Here is a 24,803-nt window from a genome sequence, read left to right on the forward strand (position 1 = left end):
AAAACTAAAAATAAAAACCAGGTTAAATTGAAACACATAATTAAAGTGCAAGCAGTTCAGACAAAGCACAGAGCTCATTCAGTAAAAGCATAAGATAAGGTGCAATCAGCTGGACGTACAGTGGCACAGTGCTCATTCAGTAAATGCACAGCTAAACAGATGTGTTTTTAGTCTGGATTTGAAAGTGGCTACTGTTGGAGCACATCTGATCTGTTCAGGAAGCTGGTTCCAGCTACGGCTGGCATAATAGCTAAAAGCAGACTCTCCTTGCTTTGAGTGAACCCTTGGTATTTCTAATTGAATTGATCCTGATGATCTGAGTGATCTGTTGGGTTTGTACTTTATCAGCATATCTGCAATGTATTTTGGTTCCAGGTCATTGGGACTCACCTAAAGGATTATTAGGAACACCTGTTCAATTTATCTAATCAACCAATCACATGGTAGTTGCTTCAATGCATTTAGGGGTGTGGTCCTGGTCAAGACAATCTCCTGAACTCCAAACTGATTGTCAGAATGGGAAAGAAAGGTGATTTAAGCAATTTTGAGCGTGGCATGGTTGTTGGCGCCAGACGGGCCGGTCTGAGTATTTCACAATCTGCTCAGTTACTGGGATTTTCACGCACAACCATTTCTAGGGTTTACAAAGAATGGTGTGAAAAGGGAAAAACATCCCGTATGCGGCAGTCCTGTAGCCGAAAATGCCTTGTTGATGCTAGAGGTCAGAGGAGAATGGGCCGACTGATTCAAGCTGATAGAAGAGCAACTTTGACTGAAATAACCACTCGTTACAACCGAAGTATGCAGCAAAGCATCTGTGAAGCCACAACACGCACAACCTTGAGGCGGATGGGCTACAACAGCAGAAGACCCCACCGGGTACCAAAAGAGGCTACAATTTGCACGAGCTCACCAAAATTGGACAGTTGAAGACTGGAAAAATGTTCCCTGGTCTGAAGAGTCTCGATTTCTGTTGAGACATTCAGATGGTAGAGTCAGAATTTGGCGCAAACAGAATGAGAACATGGATCCATCATGCCTTGTTACCACTGTGCAGGCTGGTGGTGTAATGGTGTGGGGGATGTTTACTTGGCACACTTTAGGCCCCTTAGTCCCAATTGGGCATCATCGTTTAAATGCCACGGCCTACCTGAGCATTGTTTCTGACCATGTCCATCCCTTTATGACCACCATGTACCCATCCTCTGATGGCTACTTTCAGCAGGATAATGCACCATGTCACAAAGCTCGAATCATTTCAAATTGGTTTCTTGAACATGACAATGAGTTCACTGTACTAAAATGGCCCCCACAGTCACCAGATCTCAACCCAATAGAGCATCTTTGGGATGTGGTGGAACGGGAGCTTCGTGCCCTGGATGTGCATCCCACAAATCTCCATCAACTGCAAGATGCTATCCTATCAATATGGGCCAACATTTCCAAAGAATGCTTTCAGCACCTTGTTGAATCAATGCCACATTGAATTAAGGCAGTTCTGAAGGAGAAAGGGGGTCAAACACAGTATTAGTATGGTGTTCCTAATAATCCTTTAGGTGAGTGTATATATATATATATATATATATATATATATATATAGTGGGGCAAAAAAGTATTTAGTCAGCCACCAATTGTGCAAGTTCTCCCACTTAAAAAGATGAGAGAGGCCTGTAATTTTCATTATAGGTACACTTCAACTATTAGAGACAGAATGATTGGTCGTATTGGGTTTGTGGGAGGGCAATGTAAAAAAAAAACAAGTGTTTATTTTTACTTTCTATTTTTGTACATTAATATTCTGTAACTCAATAAAAATTTGATCACAAAAAAAACTATTAGAGACAGAATGAGAAAAAAAACGCTGGTAGTTTGGCCCATTCCTCCATGCAGATCTCCTCTAGAGCAGTGATGTTATATATATACAGTGAGGGAAATAAGTATTTGAACTTGCTATTTTGCAAGTTCTCCCACTTAGAAATCATGGAGGGGTCTGAAATTGTCATCGTAGGTGCATGTCCAATATGAGAGACATAATAAAAAATAAAAAATTCCAGAAATCACAATGTATGATTTTTTAACTCTTTATTTGCATGATACAGCTGCAAATAAGTATTTGAACACCTGTCTATCAGCTAGAATTCTGACCCTCAAAGACCTGTTAGTCTGCCTTTAAAATGTCCACCTCCACTCCATTTATTATCCTAAATTATATGCACCTGTTTGAGGTCGTTGGCTGCATAAAGACACCTGTCCACCCCATACAATCAGTAAGAATCCAACTACTAACATGGCCAAGACCAAAGAGCTGTCCAAAGACACTAGAGACAAAATTGTACACCTCCACAAGGCTGGAAAGGGCTACGGGGAAATTGCCAAGCAGCTTGGTGAAAAAAGGTCCACTGTTGGAGCAATCATTAGAAAATAGAAGAAGCTAAACATGACTGTCAATCTCCCTCGGACTGGGGCTCCATGCAAGATCTCACCTTGTGGGGTCTCAATGATCCTAAGAAAGGTAAGAAATCAGCCCAGAACTACAAGGGAGGAGCTGGTCAATGACCTGAAAAGAGCTGGGACCACCGTTTCCAAGGTTACTGTTGGTAATACACGAAGACGTCATGGTTTGAAATCATGCATTGCACGGAAAGTTCCCCTGCTTAAACCAGCACATGTCCAGGCCCATCTTAAGTTTGCCAATGACCATTTGGATGATCCAGAGGAGTCATGGGAGAAAGTCATGTGGTCAGATGAGACCAAAATAGAACTTTTTGGTCATAATTCCACTAAACGTGTTTGGAGGAAGAAGAATGATGAGTACCATCCTTAGAACACCATCCCTACTGTGAAGCATGGGGGTGGTAGCATCATGCTTTGGGGGTGTTTTTCTGCACATGGAACAGGGTGACTGCACTGTATTAAGGAGAGGATGACTGGGGCCATGTATTGTGAGATTTTGGGGAACCTTCCCTCAGTTAGAGCATTCAAGATGGGTCGAGGCTGGGTCTTCCAACATGACAATGACCCGAAGCACACAGCCAGGATAACCAAGGAGTTGCTCTGTAAGAAGCATATCAAGGTTCTGGCGTGGCCTAGCCAGTCTCCAGACCTAAACCCAATAGAGAATCTTTGGAGGGAGCTCAAACTCCGTGTTTCTCAGCGACAGGCCAGAAACCTGACTGATCTAGAGAAGATCTGTGTGGAGGAGTGGGCCAAAATCCCTCCTGCAGTGTGTGCAAACCTGGTGAAAAATTACAGGAAACGTTTGACCTCTGTAATTGCAAACAAAGGCTACTGTACCAAATATTAACATTGATTTTCTCAGGTGTTCAAATACTTATTTGCAGCTGTATCATACAAATAAATAGTTAAAAAAAATCATACATTGTGATTTCTAGATTTTTTTTTTTTTAGATTATGTCTCTCACAGTGGACATGCACCTACGATGACAATTTCAACCCCTCCATGATTTCTAAGTGGGAGAACTTGCAAAATAGCAGGGTGTTCAAATACATATATATATATATATATATATATATATATATATATATATATATATATATATAATGTATTTTTCTGCATGTGCATGTACCTCTGATCTAAGAGAAAGATTTTCCTCCTCAAGGTCTCGAAGTTTTTGCTGCAGAATATCCAGAGATGAACCGCTACGGGCAGAAACTCCTGCTCTTCCATGTTGACCCCTGAACCCAAAACAAAAGACTTTATCTTTATTGAAGATCTTTGGGCTGTAAAAATGACATGTGTTATTACAACAAATAATAATACAGTTGCACATTATCAATTAAACTACAGCTGAAAAGCCCTGAAGAAAAACACCTAAACTAATATCCTAACTGAAGCCAACAGAACTGGCTCCACTGGCCTTGAGCGATAGATAAATGAGAACAGTGTTATAAAACAGTGGACTGACGTGGGCGATCCAGACCCATCTTCACTCTCCTCTGCTGCATTAGTGTAGAACTGCAGGAGCTCATCTTTTAGATTCAACTCATGGTGCAGTTGAGCCACCTGCGGTACAATCAAATCAACAAAACTGAATTCAACTACAAAAATTCACTGATTGCTCATGACTTTACTAAGAGGTTGAACATAGGCTAATTGTCATTACTCATATTATTACTAATAGTTTAACTTTAACTGAGCTGAAACATCAAAAATGCTTCTGAAAACTAAGAAGCAAATACACTAAAAAGTTGCAGCACTTCTGTGCACAGTATATCAGCAGTGGTAACTTTTTTAGCACCAGATAGATTTCCACCTACACATTGTAATGAATCTGTTCATGTACCTCTTCCCTGATGGTGCCCACTTGTTCCCCCAGGTATTCATTCTGCTCTGACAGTACACGGTTCTTCTTCAGGAGGGACTGACCGATGCGGGCAGCGAGTTCCAGATCCCGCTCTTTCTGTAGAAAGAGTCGAAAAAAAATTCTCAAATACAATACCGGTCAAAAGTCAGGAGTCTAAATTTTTTAGTTGTTGTTGATGAAAGGCTGCATTTATGTAATCAAAAATAAAGTACAACATTAAAACAGTAACACTGTCCATTATTATTACAATTTAAAATAACTGTTTTCTATTTTAATATATTTTAAAATGTAATTTATTCCTGTGATGGCAAAGCTGGATTTCGGCATCATTACTCCAGTCTTTAGTGTCCCATGATCCTTCTGAAATCCAACAAACCACCATTAGAAATATTGGAAATCCAATCTAATATGATGATTTGGTGCTCAAGAAACATTTCTTATTGTTATCAATGTTATGCTGCTTACATTTTTTGTGGAAACTGTGATTCATTTTTTTCAGGATTCTTTGATGATTTGAAAGTTCAAAAGAACAGCATTTATTTGAAATAAAAATTGTTGTAACATTCTATATGTCGTTACTGTCACATTTTTATCTATTTTATGCATCCTCGCTGAACAAAAGTATTATTTTTTTTTAAAAAAAAGACTTAATGATCCCGAACTCTAGCATCATAATAAATACACATAATTTATTTTTAATTTTCACCTCCTCCAGAAGTCTTGTGACAGCATCAATGTCATTGTAGGTCTTAGTCATCTGGCCCACTCGGTCAGCACATAGTACTGAAACAGACCAAAAGAATGTAGAAAAACCTGTTAGCAAAGCACAGTTCAATGCAACGAGGATCTTACATAACTTAACCTAAAAAAAAGATCCTGACATTATAACTCTTAAGCTTACAAACATCTAATGTGAGTTTAAGTAGATAAAGAGGAGAAAAACGATATGGCTTGCTGACCTCGTACCATCACGCTCTTACAATAACATCAATGACAAATTGTGCATGATTGTCCCGCCGACTGTTTCCATGGTGCTGTTACCCAGCAACCCCATCCACAGTCAGCCAGAATCAGATCAGCTACAATTACTGTTATATCACACTCTTACAGTCACACAGACACAGACACACACACACACACACACACACACACACAAAAGTATACACAAAAATAAAAAGGAGTAAAAGATAAAATTGGAATATAAACTTTATACAACATCTTGTTAATGAAACATCTCGCACTAAATTTAATGTACAGGATGTGGGCATGCAGAAGGAACTTTTTGTCAGAAGAAATACATCTTTAAGATAACTATGCCATCCTCTCTCACACTCTCTCTCTCTCACACACACACATACACACACACACACACAGAGACATCAAGAGGCCTCAGGCTATACTCAAAAAGGAAAGAGAGAGTAAAAAGGAGAATGCGATTAACTTTAAAGCATTTCCAAACCTCATCCAAAACATTTACAGATAAAAGTAGCCCACAACATGCAATATAAACACCTCAAAATCAACAAAAACACCCCTGAGAAATGAAAAGAGAAACTTATCAAAGAGATGCTAAAAGTGCATAACTAACTCACACATACACACACTTGCACAGAGGCTTTACCATTGGCATACTGCTCATAGCACCACTCCAGCTCAAAGTCTTCTGCTCCTATGATCTTGTGCATCCTTTCACTCCCTCTCCACTCAGCAGAGAGGAGTGGACCAGACCAAACTGAGCGTGAGCGCTACACTTCCTTGCTCCCGTATTGAGTGATGCTGAGAGTGTGGTCAGTTACAGCAACAAGAGTAGACTATATTTAACATTACGGTGAGAGACAGTGGGAGGGGGGGAATGAGAGAGAGAGAGAGAGAGAGAGAGAGAGAAAGAGAGGTTGTTGTGGTGGTGGGGGATGCAGGAATGAAAGTGGGGTTGATATCACAAGGTCAAATGTAAAGGTTACCCACTAGACTATAGTCTACAGTGTAACTAGTGGGTCATTAATATCTAATATATTTTCATGCCCCAATTTTATCCATGATTACCAGATCATAATATAATACAATAAAATATTAAACTGATCATTTCTAATTCATACTCATTTGTTTTCTTTTATCACAATATGACAAATTAATATAGAGGCTATTTTGGAATAATTTATTTAGTAATAATAATATATTGTTTTATCTATATTATGAAAGCAATGAATACTGATAATAAGCAAACAATTCATTAAATCAATCAAATATGACAGTAAATACATTTATTTTATTTATTTACATTTTTTGTATGCTGTTTTAATTATTATAATTATTAAACACAAAAAACTATCTAGCAAATTAAGTATTGTACCTGAAACAAAGCCATGCATGTAATTCTGAACATGCATGGAGATTAATATATGACATTCTACTAACTATAAGTAACATAGGTTAGGTTTAGGTGTCAGGGTTCGGGTTTGGGTTCAGGTTAGTTGAATAAGTTGACATTATAAGTTACTTATACTAATGTCTGTTTGGGAGCATCAAAATAAAGTGTTAACAGATATTAAAGGAGAACTCCGGTGTATTTTTAAGTTAATCTTGATTGTTATACCTTTGTGAGTACTGTCTATAGAAAAAAAAAACGAACCGGATTGGTGCTTGCAACACGGAGCTGTTACAGTTAATGCCCAGAGCTCCCACTCGGCTAAAACGGCAGCTATGGGGGCATATACATAAAGAGTGTCTTTGTGCCTCTTAACAGACACAAAATGCAATTAAAATGTCTGTCCAACATGAACAGGGCCCTTACATGACAACGAGATGCGTTTAGCCACTTAGCCATAGTTTAAACTCACCTAAATAGTGCTTTAGACGGCTAGCAGTAGTCTCAGGCTGAAGTCCCGTGGGAACTCAGTTGTAGCCGGAAAAAGGCAAATAGTCCAGGTGGGAGGAGCGTCGTGTGTGTGGAGAGTGATGATCGGCTCACAAGTGAAGAAGAAATGGTTCACGTTTGTGCCGTTCCGTATTGTGGCAACAGAATGCGAAAATATAAGAATTTACATTTTCATCGTCTTCCTGAAAGTCCAAAACGCAGCAGCTTGAGTTCTTACTAGAACCAGGAAGTATGACCATATTAGCCCAGTTCTGTCAACACTGCACTGGCTCCCTATTAAACATTGCATACATTTTTCAATCTTACTTATTACTTACAAAGCACTAAATGGTTTAGCTCCCCAATACTTGAGCGAGCTCTTAACATATTATACTCCATCACGTCTACTGCGGTCTCAAAATTCTGGCCAGTTGATAATACCGAGAATATCCAAATCAACTGCAGGCGGTCGATCCTTTTCCTATTTAGCTCCGAAACTCTGGAACAGTCTTCCTAACATTGTTCGGGAAGCAGACACACTCTGTCAGTTTAAATCTAGACTAAAAACATATCTCTTTACTGTGGCATACACATAAAACACTTTTTCAATGAAATGATTGTTAGGCTGCATTAACTAGGTCAGCCGGAACCGGGAACACTTCGAATAACATCTGATGTACTCGTGACATCATCAGAAGAATGGCATCTACGCTAATGATAGTCTCTCTGTTTTATCCCGAGGTTAACTGCAGTCAGCCGGATCCGGGCCGTATCCAGTTCAGATGGTGGACCTGCGCCCAGAGAAGACCAACACATGACCAACACATGACCAACACAGGACCCCGAAGTGTCTGCAGAGACCGTGATTAGACTCCCCCTGAAACTGCCTCATCGACACGGCATCTCAATAAACCCGTCTCCGGCGTGTTGACTCAGATTGTTCGAATATTACAATTAAATAATACTTAAATCGATATGTCACCCTCAATAAACCCGTCTCCAGTGTGTTGCCTCCGATCATTCGAATATTGCACTTTAATAATTATTTAATCAACATCATCCTCAATAAACCCGTCTCCAGGATATTGCCCCCGGTCCCTCGAATATTTTGATCTATTATGACCTCTGAGCTGTAAAGCTGCCAGAATAATAATAATAATACACTGTTTGTTAATTGGCCAGAGGAAAACTGGCACCCGACTGAGCCTGGTTTCTCCCAAGGTTTATTTTTCTCCATTAGGTCACCTAATGGGGTTTTGGTTTCCTTGCCACTGTTGTCTCTGGCTTGGCTTGCTCAGTTGGGGATAGGGGTGGGCGATATCTCGATATTTAAAATATATCGAGATATTTTTTAAACACGATATGGATTTTGACATATCGTATATATCGATATATTGTTTATATTTAATTCTGATTACGCCACTTTGCTTGTTTGCCTTCTCTGTGCTGTGCTCGCCCCCGCTCGCTCGCCCCCCGCCTCCTTGCTTTTGTTCCCCCTCCCCTCGCGTGTTGTCATGGCGGCGTCCGCAACCAGCTCGGAGGCTACAGAACTCGTCTTAAAAACAACTGGCTCCATTATATGGAGATACTTCGGTTTTAAGGCGTCAGACGAACAGCAGACATATGTCTACTGCCATGAATGCCGACAGTTGGTTCTCAAACACTTGATCCAAGATACAGTTTACCTAGGCGGCATTACTTTGCGAGACAAGAACTCCCGCGACTGTACACTACGGAGAGAGAGCGGCTTGCTTGCTGGAGAAGGTTACTTACTATGCCCTTGATTTGAGTTGTTTTATTTTTGAATGAAAATTCATTATTTGCATGCGTTTTAAAGCCTTGCGCGTAGGGCACCATGCGCTTTCCTGAGCGCGCGCACTAAAAGCCTGTCAAACAAGTGATTACTGGACTAAATCTTACTGCGCTAATACTGTCAAATACACACAAGGTTAACACAGTCGGTTATGTCTAAAGTGAAAGTAAAATCGGCGTGTGTCTGAATATTAGATGCGTGAAAGTCTTAAATTGACAGCAGGGCAGCCTAGTGAACACGCTGCCGCTTGTCCTTAAAGGGACAGTTCACTCTAAAATGATGTCATTATTTACTCACTCTAATGTTGTTCCAAACCTGTATTAATTTCTTCTGTTGAACACAGACAGCTGATGGTAGCAATTGACATCCATATTATTATTTCCTACAATGGGGACCAGCAACTGTTTGGTTTCCAATACTCTTCAAAATATATGTTATGTCCAACAGAAGAAAGAACTTTATTCAGGTTTAAAACAACTTGAGCGCGAGTAATCAATGACATAATTTTCATTTTTGAGTGAACTATTCCTTTAGTGGTTAATAAAATAACAAAAGACAAAATCACTCACGGTTCTTGACTGAAAAACTAATACAGTAGCTTTAATAAGAATCAATGTATATTTTATAGGGAAGTCTATGTAGTGTTTTATTTTTACATTTATTAATTCAATTTCATACTTAAATGCTGCTGTACAGCTCTGAGCTGCCAGTGTAAATCTTTATAAATTTATATTTATTTTATATTATACAGTACACTAGGAATGTGTACAAGGTTTTTTAAAAGTAAAGTTTTAAGTTTAAGTAAGGTTTTTCAAGTCTTTTAAGTAAAATAAAGAAAGAGTATTGCAATAAAAAAATAGTATTTTTTCCTCCTTAAGCTCTTGCTGTTCGGCTAAGAATAGAATAGCAAAAATCTGATGCAACTAGCCATCAGAACCGAACCGAAAACCGTGGTAAAAAAAAACGAGGTATGTATTGAACCGTGGACTTACTGTATTGTTGCATCCCTACTTTGTTCCTACATGAACTGCCTACCTCTTTGCACTTCAATAAAAAAAAAGACTTTGTGGTATTTGGCATATTTGTTTTTGCAGTAGTTTTTGGGGGGTTATTTTTCCTGTAAAGATATCGAGATATATATCGTATATCGAGATATAGCAAAATATATCGAGATATATTTTTTGCTCCATATCGCCCAGCCCTAGTTGGGGACACTAAATTTTTCAACTAAACATCGAAATAAATCTAATTAATAAACTAAATTAACCATTTAAACTAAATTACTGATCGAATCATTGATCTAAAGCCCACACTGTCACTGTATGATAATTTAAATGAAATGATGACATCAGCGTTTTTTCCAGAATGGCTATACAGCTGAATAAAATTATGCTGCATTATTTTCCTGTTTAAGACTGTAAAGCTGCTTTGAAACAATCTACATTGTTAAAAGCGCTATATAAATAAAGTTGACTTGACTTGACTTGACTTCCTTTTCATGACCTCGAGATTCTGCAGCTCCTCCCTCCTCACATCCTGGGATTTTTAATGACCACAGAGAGTCAAGACCTCGGTTTAACGTCTCATACATATGACTTTAATTAAAACCATTTTATTGTTAGTCTATTTACTCTAAAGAGTACACTGTAAAAATGTAAATAAAATGAAGAAAAATACTATCTAGTTCTTTCTACATCAAAACGTCATGTTCAATTCAATGTTACTTGCTGTTTCTTTGTAATTATTTGTGAAATGTACCAGCATACTATGATACTATGTATTTATATATGGCTTATTGTTGCTGTGACATACTTGTACATGCAGCAGTCAATCAGAGAAGTTGTGCGTTAGTAGTCCTTTTTATACTGATGCATGTGCGTCAAACTCTCTTATCGATATGTCTGATACCCTGGAGAGGAGATCTATAACAGTTATGTAACCAGAACCACTTTTTTTGTTTTTTTAAGAAAGGCTGCACAAAAGGTTAATAAGCCAAATTCTCAGAATGCTAATGAAAATGTGTCATTGTTTACAAGCCAGAGAAGTTCAATGCAAAAAAAAGAAAGAAGGTAAATGTGTTGGTATACAAAAACAGGGAAAAATGTCAAAATATATAGTTATTTAACGTGGAAAAAACTACCGTTCAAAAGTTTGAGGTCAGTAAAAAAAAATTTTTTTTAAAAGCAGCATGGATAAGAGTAAGAAATGTTTCAAATGTTTCACAAAAACAACATATTAAAATGATTTCTGAAGAGCTTTCCTTTGCCATCACAGAAATAAATTACATTTTAAAATATATTCTAATAAATATTGAAAGATTATTTTAAATTGTAATAATATTTCACAATATTACTGTTTTTGACTGTATTTTTGATCAAATAAATAAAGGCATGGTGAACATAAACAGATCAGGCATAACATTATGACCGGTGACAGGTGAAGAGAATAACACCGATTATCTCTTCATCACGGCACCTGTTAATGGAAGGGATATATTAGGCAGCAAGTGAACAATGGCTGCGTCCGAAACCTGGAAAATGCTGCGTTCGGAGGACACATTTCAAGGCAGGAAGGCACCAAGGCACGCCCGAATCTGATGTTAGCTTCGCTTGTCTCCTGAGATACCTCCATCTGATCGATTTTTGAAGGCAGCATATTTGTATCCTTCGCTGCCTTTGACATCCCACAATCCTGTGCTTTCTATTCTGTGACAGTTGAGCTGGAAAAAAAGATGGCGTCTGAAAGTTGCGTTTGCTGGTCAGTTTGTGTGTAATATGTACATTTTTACCAACATTTTCTACTTCTGATGTCATTTCTTGCGAGAAATTAGTAAACTAATTACTAATTAGGAATAATGCAGCAATTAAATATTTGTTTAGTTCTCACCAAAACGTCTCAGTTACGTATGTAACCCTCGTTCCCTGAAGGAGGGAACGGAGACGTACGTCGGAACTGACCGACAAATTGGGATCTGATCTCAGAGACCAATCTACTTCGAGTGTATTAAAAACGAGCCAATGGAGATTGGCATGCGATCCACGCATTCCACGCACCGCCCCGCAGCGCGGGTATAAATAAGGAAGTGGAATGCTTGATCATTGCTTTTTTCTGCTGAGGAGCCGAACTAGTGACTCGGCCCCCTAGCGGAAGCACAGCACCTGGCGACGGGACGTACGTCTCCGTTCCCTCCTTCAAGGAACGAGGGTTACATACGTAACCGAGACGTTCCCTTTCAGTCGGTCACGTTTGACGTACGTCGGAACTGACCGACGAATTGGGATCCCTACCAAAACGCCAGGGCGCTGGCCCTTCCATCGTGGACCGTCTTAAGATGGTACGGATGTCAGGGCTCCAAGCAGGGAGGTCAGTCACTGCTGTTTCTGCAAGACCCACCCAGTGTGACTATTGGATAACGCTGGGAAAGCGTGCCCGTCTCGGGAGATGGTACGCTGCGGAGCCACGTCCTTCAGTAGAAGGCTAGGTGGCAGAATACACATAAGGACTAACCTGGCAGGGTAGTGCAACATATGGCAGTCTCTGGGGTGGTTCCAGCCTGGTCCCAGGGGGAAAGAACACGCCCAGAGACGACAGAGCGGGCTCTGTCAAGGGAAAGACACGGGGCTAGCCGAGTAGGGTAGCTGGTACCGTGGAAGAATACACATATGGGGTAGCCGTGAGGGGACCGCTACATATGGAACCCAGCCTACACACACGTTTCACAAGCATACGGGTGCAGGCCTGGCGTCAGACGGCCGCAACGTCTGGCACCGCAGTGGTGACGGAGGAGCTCGACAGGGTTAGCCGTTTCCGGGGAACACAACTGGAGAAAAATAGACGCACGTATCCGGCCCAGAGGGCGGGAGTGGCGTTGCAAGCCGACACTTAGAACGGGCACTTAGCGCTACTGGCCACTGGGGGCGAGGATGCGGGAAGATACCGGCTCTACACGGAGGCTATAGAATCTAGCGAACGTGTTAGGTGTCGCCCAGCCCGCAGTTCTACAAATATCTGTCAGCGAGGCGCCTTGAGCCAGCGCCCAGGAAGAAGCAACACTCCTTGTTGAGTGTGCTTGCAACCTGAACGGGCAAGGCACGTCTTGGGACTGGTAAGCCAAGACGATAGCATCCACTATCCAGTGGGCCAACCTCTGCTTGGAGACAGCCTTTCCCTTCTGCTGGCCTCCGTAACAGACGAAGAGTTGCTCTGAGGTCCGAAAGCTTTGAGTCCGGTCGACGTAAGCGCGGAGAGTGCGGACGGGACATAACAAAGCCTGGGCTGGGTCTGCCTCCTCCGAAGGCAGCGCTTGCAGGTTCACTACCTGGTCCCGGAAGGGAGTGGTAGGAACCTTGGGCACGTATCCAGGCCAGGGTCTCAGGACAACGTGAGAGTTGGCCGGCCCGAATTCTAGGCACGATTTGTTGACCGAAAGTGCATGCAGGTCCCCTACCCGCTTGATGGAGGCCAATGCTGTCAGAAGCACTGTCTTCATTGACAGGATTTTAAGCTCCACAGACTGCAAAGGCTCAAAGGGAGGGCTCTGAAGTGCTCTGAGCACTAGAGCTAAGTCCCAAGAGGGTAACGAGTTTGGACGAGGAGGATTTAGCCTCCTCGCACCTCTGAGGAACCTGACGATTAAGTCGTGCTTTCCTAAGGACTTACCTTCGACTGCGTCGTGATACGCCGCTATTGCTGCGACGTACACCTTGAGGGTGGAGGGAGACAGCCTTCGCTCCAGCCCATCTTGCAGGAAAGAAAGCACGACACTAACCAAACACCTTCGGGGGTCTTCCCGGTGGGAAGAGCACCATTCAACGAACAGGTTCCACTTCAAAGCGCAGAGGCGCCTCGTAGAGGGGGCTCTAGCAGAAGAGATGGTGTCCACCACTGTCTGTGGTAGACCACCTAGAACCTCCGCGTCCCGTCCAGGGACCAGACATGGAGTTTCCAGAGGTCTGGACGCGGGTGCCATAGAGTGCCCCGTCCCTGAGAAAGAAGGTCCCTCCTCAGGGGGAATCGGCCAAGGAGGGGCTGTCGCGAGGAGAGTTAGTTCTGGGAACCAGGTCCGGTTGGGCCAGTAGGGCGCAACTAACAAGACCTGCTCCTCGTCCTCCCTGACCTTGCACAGGGTCTGTGCAAGAAGGCTCACTGGGGGAAACGCATATTTGCGCAGGTCCCGGGGCCAGCTGTGCGCCAGTGCATCCGTGCCGAGGGTGCCCCCGGTCAGGGAATAGTACCACTGGCAATGGGTCGAGTCCGGAGAGGCAAACAGGTCTACCTGTGCGGCTCCAAAGAGGTCCCATATCAGCTAGACCGCCTGGGGATGGAGTCGCCACTCCCCCGGAGGTGTCGACTGGCGAGAGAGCTCGTCGGCTGTCTGGTTCAGCGCACCTGGGATGTGAATGGCACGAAGCGACCTCAGATGCTTCTGACTCCAAAGGAGGAAGTGGCGGGCGAGTTGGAACATGCAACGGGAGCGTAGACCACCCTGACGGTTGATGTACGCAACGGCCGCAGTGCTGTCCGTACGGACCAGTACATGCTTGCCACGTAGCAGCCCCTTGAGGCGGCGCAGTGCCAAGTGTACCGCTAACAACTCGAGGCAATTGATATGCCAATGCAATTGAGGTCCCGCCCACAGACCTGAAACTGCATGCCCGTTGTACATGGCCCCCCAGCCCGTGGAGGAGGCATCCGTGAAGAGCACAGCATGCCTGGACACTTGTTCTAAGGGCACCCCGGCCCGGAGAAACGAAGCGTCGGACCATGGGCTGAAAGTTTGGCGGCAGTAAGGAGTCACTGGGACCCGGTACTGGCCGCTCTGCCACACCCACCTCAGGACTCGGCCATGGAGCCAGTGTTGAAGCGGTCTCATATGAAGCAATCCGAGCGGCGTTACCACGGCTGTAGATGCCATATGCCCCAGGAGCCTCTGAAAAATTTCAGTGGGACCGCTGTCCTGCTCTTGAACGAATTCAAGCAGTTCAACACCGACCGGACCCGCTCTTCCGTGAGGCGCGCAGTCTGGCTGACCGAATCCAGCTCCATACCGAGATAAGAGATCCTCTGTGTGGGACAGAGTTTGCTCTTCTCTCGGTTGACCCGAAGGCCCAACAGGCTGAGGTGACTGAGCACCATGTCCCTGTGTTCGCACAACTGCTCCCGAGACTGGGCGAGTATGAGCCAGTCGTCGAGATAGTTGAGGATACGAACGCCGCGTTCTCTGAGCGGAACAATGGCTGCCTCTGCGACTTTCGTGAAGACGCGAGGCGACAGGGACAGCCCGAAGGGCAGGACTTTGTACTGATATGCCTTCCCCTCGAACGCAAAACGTAGGAACGTCTGTGTCGAGGAAGGATAGAGACATGAAAGTACGCATCCTTCAGGTCGATCGCTGCGAACCAATCTTGGGGACGGATGCATACGAAGATGCGTTTCTGCGTTAGCATCCGGAACGGGAGCTTGTGCAGGGCCCGATTCAGGATACGCAGGTCCAAGATTGTCCGTAACCCACCCCCTTTCTTGGGTACAATGAAGTAGGGGCTGTAGAACCGGCTGGAGGAACCGGCTCGACCGCGTCCTTCGCCAGTAGGACATCGATCTCTGACCGCAAGACCTGAGCATCGCTGCTTCGCACGGAGGTGAAGAGGATGCCCTTGTACTTGTGAGGCCGGTGAGCGAACTGAATCGCGTAGCCGAGTCTGATGGTACGGATGAGCCAGCGAGACGGCCTGGGGGCCGAAGCCCAGAGACCGCACAAGCGGGACCAACGGCACCACAGACGTACCCGGGGTGGGGCAGCGAGGCGGAATAGACAGACCCGACTCGGGAGGCCCGGAGGCGGCACGGAGTGTTGTCTGAGTATTCCAGGGTGGGGCAGAGTGTGGGTGAGAAGGCCCGGGGGCGTTCTCAGTGCCCACACTGCTGCCCCCTGGCGAAGGGAGGGGAGGAAAGAAGTGACAAGGCCCGGGGGCGTCACACACTGCCAACCTGGCCCTCTTGGGGCCCAGGGAGAGAGGAAACTGCTCTGAAAATGTGGGTACCGCTGGACTCCGGAGAGCCAGCGGCAGAGTATTGACACCAGTCAGGGCCCCCGGGGGGGGGGGGGGGGGGGGGGGGGGGGGAGCCAACTCCCTCGGAGCAGCTCCTGTTCTCCCCGGGCTGCCCATCTCAGGGCCGCTTGCCCTTACGCTTGCTTGTAGACTAGCAAGCCCTGAGTGGGTTGGGCGCCTCCCTTACGTCACTGCTTCCCAGATGGAGGCTGCTGCCTGGGTTTCGCAGGGGCGGAGGTGGACGCAGGGGGGGCGCCCTCGGCGACAAGCAGGCAGAGGTGCTGCGAATTAGGATTTTTTTTTTTTTTTTTAAACCACCTCTGTCTGCTTCTAGGCCATCGAGAACTGCTGGGCAAAGTACTGGCCAGCCTGACAGACAGGGGCATTAAGGAACCGAACTTAGTCGGACTCACGCATATCTGCCAGGTTTAGCCCCAGGTTCCTGGACCACTAGTGTGGACATCGCCTGACCCAGGGAGCGTGCAGTGACTTCCGTCGCCCAGAGAGCGAGGTCCACCACCGCACGCAGTTCCTGCATAACCCCTGGGTCGGGACTACCCTCGTCCATGCAGGACAGAGGGTAGTGAGAGAGGGAAAAATGTATACAGATTTCGGCCCTTTTGGTGTTCCATATTTTGACACCAAATAGTTCCATACTGCTAATTTTTTCCAATGCCCATCCGGGAAAAAAGGCACGAGGGTAGGCAAGGCGATTTAAGCGTTGCACTACGCCTCAGCCACCCGGGAAAGCATGGATGTCAACTCTGAATCTGATTCAGCAAGAGCACACACCATTATAGTGGGAAACTCAGCATCATCATTTCCAGTGCATAACAGCCCTCTCTCCGATGCAGCAATTGACATCTGTCCTCTGCCAGAGCCACAAATGAAACATTAGGTCTCCTTGTTTTAAAAGGACCAGCAATCCCATCTGTAAGCTACCAGCAGGCATGTGAAACAGTGAACGTGGCCATCAAACTCGACGGCACACGGTGCGCTGAACGCTCAAGCCCTATGAAAAGGCAAGACGAACACCGCACCAACGTGGTCATGTTCTCATGAGAGAACATGAACCACCCACGAACAAAGTCTCGGCATGCTCATGATGCGATAAAGGAGTGGGGGCCAGAAGAGATGTACCCGGCGGGGATGCCCCACTGTAATCCTCAGGTCCACCAAAGCTTATTAGCTAAAGTAGTCCTTTTCTGATGCACCAGAAAAGAAACTAGATCAGGGAATAAGGAAAGGGACTCAACCCCATTTGAGGTTTCATAGTCTGGATCGCGCATCTAGAGAGTGCCGAGTGACGCGCTGGGTTGCCGTGGCAACCCCCGCTGTCAGCCGGCGCTCGACGGCACACGGCGCGCTGAACGCTCGAGCCCTTACGAGAAAGGTGAGACGAACAACGCGCCGACGTGACCATGCTCTCCTGAGAGAGCATGGATCACCCACGAACGCAATCACACATGTTTATATGTGAGAGAGATCGTGGCCGTCAAATGAGGACAGGAAACAACCGCATCCAGAAACACACGGTTTGAATGACATCTTGAAAAAGACGCAGGGTCAAACCGTGTTGCTCTTTTTAGAAAAGGAAAACCGCTCTTTCAGTGCTGAAGCACTCAGGGAGATGACCGCGGCTCACGCAGTTCAGATAGTGCAAGCCTGCGTGAGCACTCAGAAATGGAAACGCCCAGCCAACCAACAAAACCAGCTCTTTATCTCCTCTGAAGCGGCCACCTGCTGAAAAGCGCCATCACACCCGCACTGGAACAGCAATCCTTCTCACGAGACTCGAATAACACTCTTCGTAGACACAGCAATGACGCTGTTCGGCTCCTAAAAAAAAGGCAATGATCAAGCATTCCACTTCCTTATTTATACCCGCGCTGCGGGGCGGTGCATGGAATGCGTTGATCGCATGCCAATCTCCATTGGCTCGTTTTTAATACACTCAAAGTAGATTGGTCTCTGAGATCAGATCCCAATTCGTCGGTCAGTTCCGACGTACGTCGAACGTGACCGACTGAAAGGGAACTCCCTCTATTTTGCTGTAAGTTAGATCATTAAACAGTTACACTGCCTTAGAAGTCTGCCTTTATGCACAAACACTGCCTTACAAGCCATTGTCTTATAAGGCAGTGAGGCAACGAGTCAGCTGCCTAGGTTTTCGAATGCAGCCATTTTGTCCTCAAAGTTGATGTATTAGAAGCAGGAAAAAAGGCAAGCATAAGGATTTGAGCGAGTTTGACAAGGGTCAAATTGTGTTGGCTAGACGTCTTGGTCAGAGCATCTCCAAAACTGCTGCTCTGGTGGGGTGTTCCCGGTCTGCAGTGGTCAGTATCTATCAAAAGTGGTCCAAGGAAGGAACAGTGGTGAACCGGCGACAGGGTCATGGGCGGCCAAAGCTCATTGATGCACGTGGGGGCGAAGGCTGGCCCGTGTGGTCCGATCAAACAGACGAGCTACTGTAGCTCAAACTGCTCAAGAAGTTAATGCTGGTTCTAAAAAAAAGGTGTCATAGTGCATCACAGTTTATTGCGTATGGGGTTGCATAGACCAGTCAGGGTGCCCATGCTGACCCCTGTCCACCGCCAAAAGCACCAACAGTGGGCACGTGAGCATCAGAACTGGACCACGGAGCAATGGAAGAAGGTGGCCTGGTCTGATGAATCACGTTTTCTTTGATCTGTGCCAGATACCACAGCACACCTTCAGGGGTCTAGTGGAGTCTATGCCACGACGGGTCAGGGTTGTTTTGGCAGCTAAAGGGGAACAACAATATTAGGAATGTATTTCATAATGTTATGCCTGATCGGTGTAAGAGACTTCTTTCAAAAACAAAGAGACTTCTTTTCCAAAAAAATTACCAAATCCAAACTTTTGAACAGTAGTTTACTGTGTACACCAGGGTTCCTCAAACTCGGTCCTGGAGGGCCACTGTCCTGCAGAGTTTAGCTCCACTATAAAATCAAAGGAAGGTGTGTATGATTAGGGTTGGAACTAAACTCTGCAGGACAGTGGCCCTCCAGAACCGAGTTTGAGGAACCCTGATGTACACCCTTAAAAATAAAGGTGCCAGGAAGAACCAAAAAGGGGTTTTCACGGCAATGCCATAGAAGAACCATTATTGGTTCCCTGAAGAACCATTTTGTGAAAGGTTCTTTAAAGAACCATTTTTTTCTAACCATTTTATAGTCTAAAGAACCTTTCTGCGCTACAAAGAACCATTTGTGCAATGGAAAGGTTCTTTGGATAAAGGTTCTTCATGGAACCATACACCCTGCCAAAGAACAATTTAAGAACTTTTTTTAGTAGTTTACTATAAACATGTGTACATTAATATGTAACGTTTATATCCTTTAACTTTCAACAAAATAGTTCACAAGCAGTCAGTTCAGGCACCTGAGAAAACAATAAGGCCAGTGAAACAGCAACTCTATTGTAATAGCAGAAAAAATAGCAAAAAATCAAATGCTGAAGTATATAACTTACATAATATATGGGCTGCGATCAGCTGTAACTTTACATTACTTTACTTTATTTTAAACTGTACATCAATTATAAAACCAGTGTGGGGAAGCAGAAGAAAGAAACGGGCGCCATCTACTGGCTGAGCCATGTCAGTGAAAACACCTTGAACTACCTACATTACATATTATGCTACATAGGCTATATAAAATCTGTAAAATTAGCAATATCATATTATATGGCAAGGAAAAAGGTTTTATCGTGACAAAAAATATCAAAAGCACAACTCACTCCACCTGATAAAAAAACCAGCAGACAAGCAGTAACTTTAATCTAACAATTATTTATAGGCAGCAGCAAAAAAAAAGCACAAGGCTCAAAAAAGTAATATTTGTTTTTCTGCCGGTTTTCCCACAAAATTATGTTTAATTTGATTTTTAGCAAAGATTTTTAGATAAATAACATGCAAGAAATTCCTTTTTTTTGTTCATTAAATGTTACATTTTCTTAACAAAAGAGTAAGAAAGAAAGGACTTTTCAATTCTAATTCTGGCTTGTAAAAAAAGCACAAGTCATTCTTACATTTTCATTAAAGGGATAGTTGACCCAAAAATTAAAACTAGCCCATGATTTACTCACCCTCAAGTCATCCTAGGTGTATATGACATTCTTCTTTCAGACGAATACAATCGGAGTTATATTAAAAAACGTCCTGGCTATTCCAAGCTTTACAATGGCAGTGAATGGCTGTTTCTGTATTGAAGTCCATAAAAGTGCATCTATCCATCCACACGGCTCCGGGGGGTTCATAAAAGCCTTCTGAAGCAAAGCTATGTGTTTGTGTAAGAAAAATATCCACATTTAAAACTTTACAAACTGTAATCTCTAACTTCATGAGAGACTGGCATTCCAGCGTATTACGTAGGACACAGGCATTCCGATGTGATAGGAAAAGAGAGAAGAGCGAGCTCTGCAAAAGGCGGATTCGAACCCGGGTCGATCGCGTCAAAACCTAGGTCTTTGAGCCTTATGCTTTACTGACTATGCCACTGGAAACGTTAAGATACTCACGTTACTTTTTTCTCACGTATCTTGTTTTTCCCAAACAGGCATTGTTAGGCAGAGCGAATAGCACTTGCCAACAAGGCATGCTATTTGCACTTGGTGTAAATAGACACTCCGTAAAAAAAAGTTTTTTAGTATACTTTAGTATGATGAACTGTACAATATTGTTGCCATTTTTTGGTTCTACCCTCACCAATGTTTTCCACATATCACTGTTACTACAAACCTTTACCATCATAAACATAATATTAGAGAAGATAGACTCTAATCAATAAGTGGTCATAACTTTTTATAATGAGAGCAAGCCTCTTTGACTCACAAAAATAGTTGAGGGTCTCCTCAATCTGCTCAGAGGTGAGGTCTATGCGTGTGTCAGGTGAGATGAGAGGCGTGTGGATCCAGTCGTCGTGCTCATAGCCATACACACTGTCTGCCCTCAGCCTGTAGACCGGCAACTGCTCCTCCAACAGACTGATAATCTCCACCTCAGGGAGCTCTGTGCTGTTACAAACATCTACAACAGAGACCCAGAAAAAGATGTAAAAAAAAAAAAAACACTAGTACATCTTAAGCATCTTGTAATGAAATGACGCACTATCTGACCTGTGATTGTTTCTGCGTCCCTGTAGCGGGCATGTAGCGCTAGAGGCACTGGTTCCTCGGTTCCTTCACCTACATACTGCTCTTCTGGGATGGGTCCGAGATGCACGGGTTCTGTAGGGTCTGTCCTCGAGCACTCAGAACTGGACTCGTCCAGCTTGGCAACCTCTTAATGGAATACTAGAACACGTCCAGCTTTGGCCTTCTATAAACAACAAAGACCAGTGAGATTGAAGATTAAAACACACTATGATTCGGTATTAGTGATCTAAGGATCTTGTGTTTCATCAGCAACCACAAATAAGTAAGAATGTTGGTAATTAGATTTCAAGGCTTAGTGTTAATTTTTACATAATTTGTTATCCTTCTTGATAGTTTTGCTGTTAGCTAATGAGAAGTTAGACTTTAGCCTAAAGTAGGACCACCAGGTGTAGCAAGGGGATTCCTTTTAAGTTTGTTCATTAATCTAATAGTGGAAAGAAAAAAAAATACTGTTCATAATGTAAATAGTTAAAGTAAGACATTTTTTTTTTAAATATTTTCCTTTACAATATAGTCAGTTATTTAATTTTGCATTTTGCAAACAAGAGGTCATTAAAATCATGCAAACTATTTTTCTCACAGAGTTATATATATAAACACACACACATTGGGTTTTCATATTTTATGGGGACTTTCCATAGACATTGATTTTTATACTGTACAAACTGTATATTCTATCACCTAACCCTAAACACAACCCTCACAGAAACATTTGCAAAACACTAGATTTAAATAAAAAATTTGGTCGACTTTGTAACTAATGAGGGTGAGGCCATTTCACTGATCAAATCGGCAAAAACATATTTTTCGTTTAAATATGTGTGTGTTTTGCAAATGTTTCTGTGAGGTCTGTGTTGTCGGTTGTCATAATATTTCACTATATAAGTAAGAACATTTACCCCTCACAAATAGCCACACCTGTACCCCAAAAAAGATGACAATATCTGAAATCTATTTTATAATTATAAATCATACAGAATGTTTTTTTTTTTTTTTTTTAAATGGGTAGTTGACAAATAAGCAGTAAAAAAAAGTTTTTTTTTGGTAAGAAAAATATGCATATTATGTAGTGTGAAGTCTGATGATTGAGAAAATATAAGGGGTCACTAACTTTTTAAATTCTTTCACTGTTTTTTGAAAATCTTTTACTGAAATGTGTCCTATGGTGTGACATTGAAAGAATTAAGAATATAGGGGTGTCGTACCAAAGGACAACAATTAACCCTTTTGTGGTGGTTCCAAAAGAAAATCAATATTTGAACAATTCTGAGACAAAATCTTACCATGTGCACGTCATGGGCTTCACAGTAACACAACCTTGAATGGGGTCCTTCAAATAATTAAACAACTAATTAAACTTAAACTGGAATTGCCCGATTTAAAATCAGGATATGGTGTCACATTGGAGGACATGGTTTTCAATGACAAAATATATCAAGTTCCTATGCTTTTAGAAATATTTGGATGAAAAAAATTATTGTCATTTACTAAAATAGACAATCCCAAACCCTGGACCACAAAACCAGTCATAAGGGTAAAAATTGTTTAATAAATGAAAAAAGCTCCAAAAAAGTTTTGTTTTCCATTGCTGTATGGATTGTTAGGTTAGTACAATATTTGGCTGAGATACAACTATTTGAAAATCTGGAATCTATGGGTGAAAAAGAATCTAAATACTGAGAAAATTACCTTTAAAGTTGTCCAAATGAAGTCCTTAGCAATGCATATTGCTAATCATAAAAATACATTTTAATAATTACATATTTACGGTTTACAGGATATCTTCATGGAACATGATCTTTACTTAATATCCTAATGATTTTTGGCATTGATCATTTTGACCCACACAATGTATTGTTGGCTATTGCCACAAATATACCCGTGCGACTTATGACTGCTTTTGTGGTCCATTGTCACAAATTATGCCTGAGGTATTTGTTAATATTTGTATGCTTTTCTTTTTCATTTATAAAAGTTGTAATTTATTGAACCATGCTTGAGACAGTGACAGTCACACCATAGGACAATTTTGAGATTTAGCTAAAGACAAAGCAGTTTTTATATCAATAGGTCCATGTAAGACCAAGAAATGTTTAACCATTTACTGCATTTTGAAATGATGATCAAAATTTATGATGATGAAATTAATTATATTAATTTTTATCTTGTGTGACAGTGAAAATGCCATGTCACATCAACAACACAAATGTAAAAATGCAGAAAGTTTTCTGTGATGGTAGGTTTTTAGGGATAGGGGTTGAGTTAGGCGATAGAACACGTCATTAACCTGAAATAAAATCAATGTTCTTACTAATATAGTGAAACAAACATAATATATGGATGTCCTTGGCATCAAAACATTTGAAAATTCCAGACCTAATTCAACATTTAAAATGTCAGGAAAGCATGATATTTGCCCAGCACAGATCACACAAATCCTGTGGAATAAAACGAATCTTACATAACGAATATTGGATAGGTATTAGATCTGTGTACATATAAAGAGATTATAAAACACACAGAACAGCCCTCACACACATACTGGTGTTAATCGTAAATTAAGAGATCACGACACGTGGTTTCTTTTCGTAATGGGCGTGTCTACGTATGTGTCGTCATGACGTTCATCCGCATCTTCTGCGGTACCTACACCTTGCGTAAACAAACTGATATTAAGTCATTAAAAATGAACATCTACATTTCATTACAGCCCATCTTGTAGCAAATAGTCTATATTATCAAACAAGATAATTTCATGACTTTGATTTCGTCTAGATAAATGATTCTGGATACTTACAAGTGAGGAATCCCCAGTCAATGTTGAAATCATTTAACTTACAACATTTATCGTCGTCCGGATGATACGCGCGCCACAGATTATCTGTCCTCTTCAAGTGAACGGCGTTAGTCACGGCAACAATAAAGCTAATACTAGAAATATGCTTTTGTCTCTAAGGAACCAAGAACCTAGATTGTCGTATTGTTTTACTACCGGAATTGTGATAAATGTCTTCAACAGCAGTCGTCGAATCTCCGAAACCAATCAGACTTTATCGTTAGTTCCTCTGAGTGTACATATTTTGCCCATCCTGTACATCATCCTCTCCTGTATCACCTCCTTTCATTCTCAATCTGAGGGCGTCGCAAATCTCGTGACGTCACGCGTCAAACGTTCCTGCAGCACCAGAATGTCACAAAGGACGTGACACAATTTTTCTGTATTTGTTTTATAGGTCTAAAGGTTATAGGTATACTTGTTTATTTGAATAAATGCGTTTATTTATTGACAGTAGAAACGGGAAGAAGAGGTATAGGCTACGTCATTTTTAAGGACAGACATTTTTATGCCATTCGTGATATGAGTAACCTACATTTCTAAACTAGATTTCTTAAATATAATAACAGTTTGTATTTTTAAGTGCTGTAACCGTTTACCATTTATTTTAATATTATTCTTAATATTAACACACATTTTAATGGAAAATAAATATAAATATTTTCTGTGGTTATGTGCACATATTACTTAAAAGTTTCAAATTTAATGATTTCATAAAAAGTGCAGTACAGAATGAATGTAACTGTTT

General features: G+C 42.5%; 2 protein-coding genes across 4 annotated transcripts in view; both read right to left on the reverse strand.

Moving 5' to 3' along the window:
* Positions 1-24,362, reverse strand: part of trak1b (trafficking protein, kinesin binding 1b) — a 36,558-nt gene extending 12,196 nt beyond the window's left edge. Inside the window, exons 1-7 of one of the 3 annotated variants that reach the window (XM_079828284.1) lie at positions 24,059-24,362; positions 21,181-21,382; positions 20,897-21,091; positions 5,032-5,108; positions 4,305-4,421; positions 3,927-4,024; positions 3,588-3,696 (exon numbers count right to left, since the gene is read on the reverse strand). In XM_079828284.1, the coding sequence (XP_079684410.1) occupies positions 3,588-3,696; positions 3,927-4,024; positions 4,305-4,421; positions 5,032-5,082 (375 nt within the window). In that variant the 5' untranslated portion in view covers positions 5,083-5,108; positions 20,897-21,091; positions 21,181-21,382; positions 24,059-24,362. Of the gene's footprint in view, positions 1-3,587; positions 3,697-3,926; positions 4,025-4,304; positions 4,422-5,031; positions 5,109-5,946; positions 6,093-20,896; positions 21,092-21,180; positions 21,383-24,016 lie in introns of those variants that run through there. The other 2 variants (XM_079828283.1, XM_079828282.1) reach the window with 2 other exon arrangements.
* Positions 19,439-24,803, reverse strand: part of cfap44 (cilia and flagella associated protein 44) — a gene marked incomplete at its 3' end in the record, with an annotated part of 44,687 nt that continues 39,322 nt past the window's right edge. The window contains exons 32-34 of the mRNA XM_079828539.1: positions 21,181-21,343; positions 20,897-21,091; positions 19,439-19,446 (exon numbers count right to left, since the gene is read on the reverse strand). Coding sequence (XP_079684665.1) covers positions 19,439-19,446; positions 20,897-21,091; positions 21,181-21,343 — 366 coding nt within the window. The remainder of the gene's footprint in view (positions 19,447-20,896; positions 21,092-21,180; positions 21,344-24,803) is intronic.

Source organism: Gobio gobio (genome assembly GCF_949357685.1).
Source record: "Gobio gobio genome assembly, chromosome: 11".
In the NCBI taxonomy this organism is placed as follows: domain Eukaryota; kingdom Metazoa; phylum Chordata; class Actinopteri; order Cypriniformes; family Gobionidae; genus Gobio; species Gobio gobio.